General features: G+C 34.3%; 1 protein-coding gene across 2 annotated transcripts; it reads left to right on the top strand.

The window, feature by feature from the left end:
- The first annotated feature begins 504 nt into the window (after positions 1-504).
- Positions 505-5,061, top strand: LOC120091595 (pto-interacting protein 1-like). Of its 2 annotated transcripts, none has more exons than XM_039049693.1 (8): positions 505-654; positions 1,409-1,514; positions 1,712-1,962; positions 2,396-2,522; positions 2,682-2,955; positions 3,516-3,648; positions 3,783-3,869; positions 4,627-5,061. In XM_039049693.1, exons 2-8 carry the CDS (start codon positions 1,430-1,432, stop codon positions 4,756-4,758), a joined length of 1,089 nt encoding a protein of 362 aa, XP_038905621.1. In that variant the 5' UTR covers positions 505-654; positions 1,409-1,429; the 3' UTR covers positions 4,759-5,061. The 2 variants fall into 2 exon arrangements, with proteins under 2 accessions (XP_038905621.1, XP_038905620.1); XM_039049692.1 differs by having other exon boundaries at positions 546-747.
- The last annotated feature ends 583 nt before the right edge of the window (positions 5,062-5,644 follow it).

Below are 5,644 nucleotides of genomic sequence, written 5' to 3'. Positions count from 1 at the left end.
CTCTAATTCAAGTTTTGTATGTTAAAAAAAAGATCAAATTCATTTTAAAACAATTTTTTTTATTTCTTTTTGTGAAATACGATATTTGACATACCCCATTTGTATAATACAAAAAAATACACAAAAACAACATAAAGCTATACTCCAGAACTCAATATTAAACAAATCAGTACCCCAAACATAGACTTCTTTATCTGAAACTAAAATCTTCAGCATCCCAAACATAAATTATTCAATACTCCAAACTATTATAACTTCATAAACTATAATAACTAACTCTATCCTCTAACTTCATATAAATATTACTCTATCTTTTTAAAAGTTTAAAAGTATTTTTTAAATTAATACTAATATAAAGTTTAAGGAATTTTCTATAATTTAGCTTAAAATTCATTAATATTTTCTTTTTTAAGAAACTTCACTTTTTAGTGGTGGAGCCTATTACAGTAGGACGTGAAATTTGACTAGTCTTTCAATTTGATATAGAGGAAAAAAGAAAAGAAAAAAAAGGCAATAAAGTCACCTTTTGATAAAAGAAATGGAAAAAAGTAAAAGAAAAAAATAATAATAATAGAGATATAAGTTTAGAGAACAAAATTCGCAGCGCAATCTTCGCCGGCTCCGGAGCCCAGATCACGAAGTACCAGAACGACGGTACACAGATACTCTACTCGTCTTTACAGTTTTGTTCTCACTCCGATCGAAGTTTTCAGCTCTTAAAGTTTGTCAGATTGCTCTGTTTTTCTGGTATAGATGGATCTCTTTACTTATACCAAGCTTTTGGTGGTGTTGATTAGTGTTCTTGTACTCTTGGTGATGGCTAGGTTTTCGAAAATTAAAGGGGATTATGTTGATTTTGATGATTCGAGTTTATTGACTTGTTGTTTCTTGGCGTTTTTTTTAAACAATTAGTTTGTTGGCTCATCGGCTGCTACTTCTTTGATCTGGAAATTAGACGGTTGAACTAGAAGGGTTGATGCGTCGCGGCTGTACTGTCTGCTGCAATTCTTTGAGTTTGAAGCGATGAAATGTTTTTTTTCCCCCTTTATGTGGCGTTAATATTTAAGTGGTTTGGCAGATCTAAAGTAAGGCTTTGATGCATTTTAAGTTTTTAACTTTTCGTGCGACTCACTTTTGGTGAAGGAGATTGTTTTTCTTAATGTGTGTTAAAGTTTGTTGAGACTTTTGCTGCGTTTTTGGGCATTTGATCTAATTTGTACGTTTTCTTCCACGGTCATAGAAGTTCTTAAATCTGGTTTTAACTAGAGTTAGTTATGTGGTGAAGTATAATGTATTGATTGGCCAGCTTCCCAAGAAGTTATCCATCTCCTTTTTGTGAAATCTTATTTACTTGAAAGAGAAATTTTCTCCAGTTAGAGATAATTGAATGCGGACTTTGGTCTGTTAGGGGATCAATTAGTGGGAAAAAATGAGCTGCTTTAGCTGCTGTGAGGAAGATGAAATTCAGAAAGCAGCTGACAATGGAGGCGGGTATGCAGGAAAACAAAATACAGGTATTCTCTTAGCACTGTCAGAAGAGTCATAAACATATCTAGTAACAATTACAAGGGTTTATTTTCGATGTCAAACAAGGTGTTTTCCCTCTAATGTCCACCGATTGACTTTACCTTCCCCCTCCCCAACAATGCCTGCAATGGAATTAACGTAATTAATTAAGTTTGTAATTTTTATGTTGAATATTCTCTCATAGGAAACAATGGGGGTTATCATAAACCCGAAGCTGCACCAGCAGTCACTCAAGCTGTCAAAATGCAACCAATATTAGTGCCTACCATACCCTTCGAAGAACTGTCAGAAGTAACAGACAACTTTGGAAATGAAGCTTTGATAGGAGAGGGTTCATATGGGAGAGTATACTATGGGATGCTTAAAAACGGGCAGCCTGCTGCGATCAAGAAGTTAGATGCAAGCAAACAGCCTGATGATGAGTTTTTAGCACAGGTTTCTATTCAGAGCCACCCCCCAATAACATTCAAATGAAAAAGAAAAAAAAAAAAGAAACATCTTTTATCATTTATATTTAGGGTAATTGCAATTGGTAGCATTTTTAGGAATAATAACCAAGTGTATAACATCATTTTAAAAAAAAATTACAAATATAGCTTAAGTCTATCAGCGATAGACTTTTATCGTTGATAGACTCCCAGGTCTATCAGCGATAGACTTCTATCGTTGATAGACTCTTACCAATGATATGGTCTATCACTGATAGATTTCTACCAATAATATGGTCTATCACTGATAGACTATTTAAATTTGGCTATATTTGTAATTTATTTTACATTATGTTATATCTGCTAATACTTTGAGTTTAATGTTTATATTTGCAATTATCCCTTATATTTACCAAGGCTAAAGGATGATAAATGTATAGGTCTCCATGGTCTCGAGGCTGAAGCATGGAAATTTTGTTCAATTGCTTGGTTATTGCGTTGATGGGAGTTCACGCATACTAGTATACGAGTATGCTTCTAATGGATCACTTCATGATATTCTTCATGGTACATAAAATCATGCCAAAATTTTACTGGTCAAAAGCTTTAGAAGTTTTAAGTTAATTTCTGGTCCTGTATATGCATACCGAGACATCTACTGCCAATATGCCTTTCACTGTTTTTCAAGTTATTAGTCTTATGTATTGTCGTGCACTTTTTACACAGGAAGAAAAGGAGTGAAAGGAGCACAACCAGGTCCCGTTCTATCATGGGCACAACGTGTGAAAATTGCTGTGGGGGCTGCTAGAGGACTCGAGTATTTGCATGAAAAGGCTGAGTCCCACATTATCCATCGTGATATTAAGTCCAGCAATGTACTCATCTTTGATGATGATGTTGCTAAAATTGCTGACTTTGATTTGTCCAATCAAGCTCCTGATATGGCAGCACGTCTTCACTCTACCCGTGTTCTTGGAACTTTTGGCTATCATGCTCCTGAGTAAGCTGTCTAACTCTAACCAATTGAGAAACTAATATTTAAATGGCTTTTACTAATATAACATTTTCTATCATAAATTCTATTTCTTTTGGCTTCATTGGATTTCAACTTAAAATTCAGTTGGCCAACTTCGTTATTCACCTTCATGAATAACTTTCATCTCCAGCCCTTTTCTGGAGTTGTGACATAATCACGTGTTAAGTGAAACAAGAAACTTCAAAGTGTCTGAAATTCACCGTTGAGCTACTGATCAATTCTCCCAACGTCGAACCTTAGTGTTTTCAGCTGGTACACAATCACATCTGGAAGAGAATTTGTGAACCCAAAGTGAAATTGATCTTCTTTTACCAGTGAATAATGATTTTCAATAAGCCATTACTCACTGGTAATTGATTATTACGTAGTAGTACTTTTCACCCCGGAGAGAACTGCATGCCTCTTTCCCTATTGTACTCGTTTATTTTTCTCAAAAAAACTTTGGTTTCTCAATAAAAAAGAATTGTGTGCCTCTTGAGCCATAACAGTTATTTACTATGTTTCTCGTAAAAATTATTTGGCAGATATGCTATGACTGGTCAATTGAATGCCAAGAGTGATGTATATAGCTTTGGCGTAGTCTTGCTTGAACTTCTGACAGGGAGAAAACCTGTAGATCCTACGCTTCCACGAGGACAACAAAGTCTAGTTACTTGGGTGATTTTCTTTTGTCCTTTCGCTCCTTGGCTCTCACATTTTCCCCTTCTACATTTTTTTTCCCCTCTTGCCACTTCATTCTTTTTATCTGCTCGGCATGCAAGTTAACTTACAGGGTTATCTTAATTAATTAGGCTATTCCAAAGCTGAGTGAAGATAAAGTTAGGCAGTGTGTCGATGGAAGGCTTGGCGGAGACTACCCCCCAAAGGCGGTTGCAAAGGTAATTTGAATAATGCTTAGTAATTCTCCATTTCTTTTTTACTTTGGAGAGGTTGAGCATTGGGATATCTGTTCTTGGGGGAGTTGACATATGATGCGTTTAGAATTCATTCAAAAGCTTCTTGTAAGAACCTAAATTGTTTATCAACCTTATGTTATTGTTATGCACAACATAGCATGATGTACTGTATAGTTATCAAGTGGACAACTAATTGCCTGTTTAGGAATGCTTTTGAAATTGTTAAAATCACCAATGTCATGTTCAAAATCACTTTGAACACTCCTCTAGTCAGGCAATATTAATTTATCATTTATTTTCACTTTTAAATGCAATTTTAATATCATCAAAATTGATTTTGAATGATTAAGAGCCCGTTTGGATTGACTCGAGAAAAAATGTTTTTCAAGAAAGTCGTTTTTATTTAAACTCTTTTGATAAAATCTGTTTAAAATAAATTTTAAAAGTATTTAAAAAGCTATTTTGAGTGGTTGCCAAACACTTTAACTTTTTCCAAAATGACTTATTTTCAAAATTAAACACTTTAAAAGTTAATCCAAACACACCCTAAGAGCATGTTTTGAAGTGATTTTGAAAATGATAAAAGTGATTTTGACCATCTTAGAATCATTCCCGAACATGCCCTAATTTTTCTTGAGAAAGTGAAGACCAGGAAAACAAAATAAAGGAATTCTGAGGATCTTGCCATTGTTAAGTTAGCTGTAACAAGAACCTAATATCTGATGCAACTTTATTGCAGTTAGCAGCTGTTGCTGCCTTGTGTGTGCAGTATGAGGCAGATTTCCGGCCAAACATGAGCATTGTTGTCAAAGCCCTCCAGCATTTATTAAATGCCCGACCTGGGCCTACAGGTGATGCATCAAACTCGTAAGTTCTATTCATCTCATTCACTGTATCAATTTGCATACAAGCGTATAAGAAGGAAATTGTATCTGAAGAAAGTAAATTGTTTGGATATTTAATACGTTTTCTATTGATTCACGTGTTATAAGTCATCTGTATCAAATCACGGCTCCCATGTTTCAGTGTATTCTATTTTCTTTTTAGTATCTGGTTAGTTCGTGGAATCTAATATTGTTTAGTTGTAAGCATTGCTAGAGGGGGATAATGTATATAAAGACCATTCTGTATCAGTTAAATAATATTGAATTTTCACTTCTGCTCTCTTTCTAAATTCTCTTTGTTTTGCCAAGTTTTTATGGTATTTGTAACATTTCTTCTTTGAGTCACCATGTACTGAATCTTCAACTTCAGAATGTGTTTAAACTGACTGATATTTGTCAATCTCAAGGCAGTATTCTTGCCAAAGTTATGATTAAACTGAAGGCCATGTTGATTGGAAGAGAATTATATTTTTTCTCTTATTTACATTTCTTATATTAACTTCATCTGAAAATGGAATTTGGTTTTTAATTAGGCAATCTAACCATCATGGGTTGGTCTTATGATAAAAAAGGTTGTGAGTTTAATAAAAGACTCGAAGTGGGTTGAATCTATGATGGACCTACTTAGGATTTTGTATCCTACTAGTTTTCTTGGCACCCAAATGTGGTAGGGTCGGATAGGTTGTCTCGTGAGATTAGTCGAGATGTGTATAACCTGACTCGAACTAAGAAATAGTTCTTATGGGTTAATTTCATTGTGTAGGGTAAAAAATATTGTTCTCATTCCTTCATTTTAGCGTATTTCACTACTTTTAATTTGATTACTTTTTCTTTCTCTCGCCCTCGCTTTCCCTTTATTTTCTTGAATTCTAT

Source organism: Benincasa hispida, chromosome 11 (assembly GCF_009727055.1).
Source record: "Benincasa hispida cultivar B227 chromosome 11, ASM972705v1, whole genome shotgun sequence".
Classification (NCBI taxonomy): Eukaryota; Viridiplantae; Streptophyta; class Magnoliopsida; order Cucurbitales; family Cucurbitaceae; genus Benincasa; species Benincasa hispida.
The sequence above is the reverse complement of the archived record's forward strand: the minus strand, read 5'-3'. Positions and strand labels throughout refer to the sequence as shown.

Excerpts from the sequence above, each read along its gene's own strand:
- LOC120091595 (XM_039049693.1), top strand. The coding sequence starts at position 1,430 with ATGAGCTGCTTTAGCTGCTGTGAGGAAGATGAAATTCAGAAAGCAGCT. Across the intron at positions 2,523-2,681 it reads ACTTCATGATATTCTTCATG|GAAGAAAAGGAGTGAAAGGA; the intron begins GTACATAAAATC and ends CTTTTTACACAG. Across the intron at positions 3,870-4,626 it reads CCCCAAAGGCGGTTGCAAAG|TTAGCAGCTGTTGCTGCCTT; the intron begins GTAATTTGAATA and ends ACTTTATTGCAG.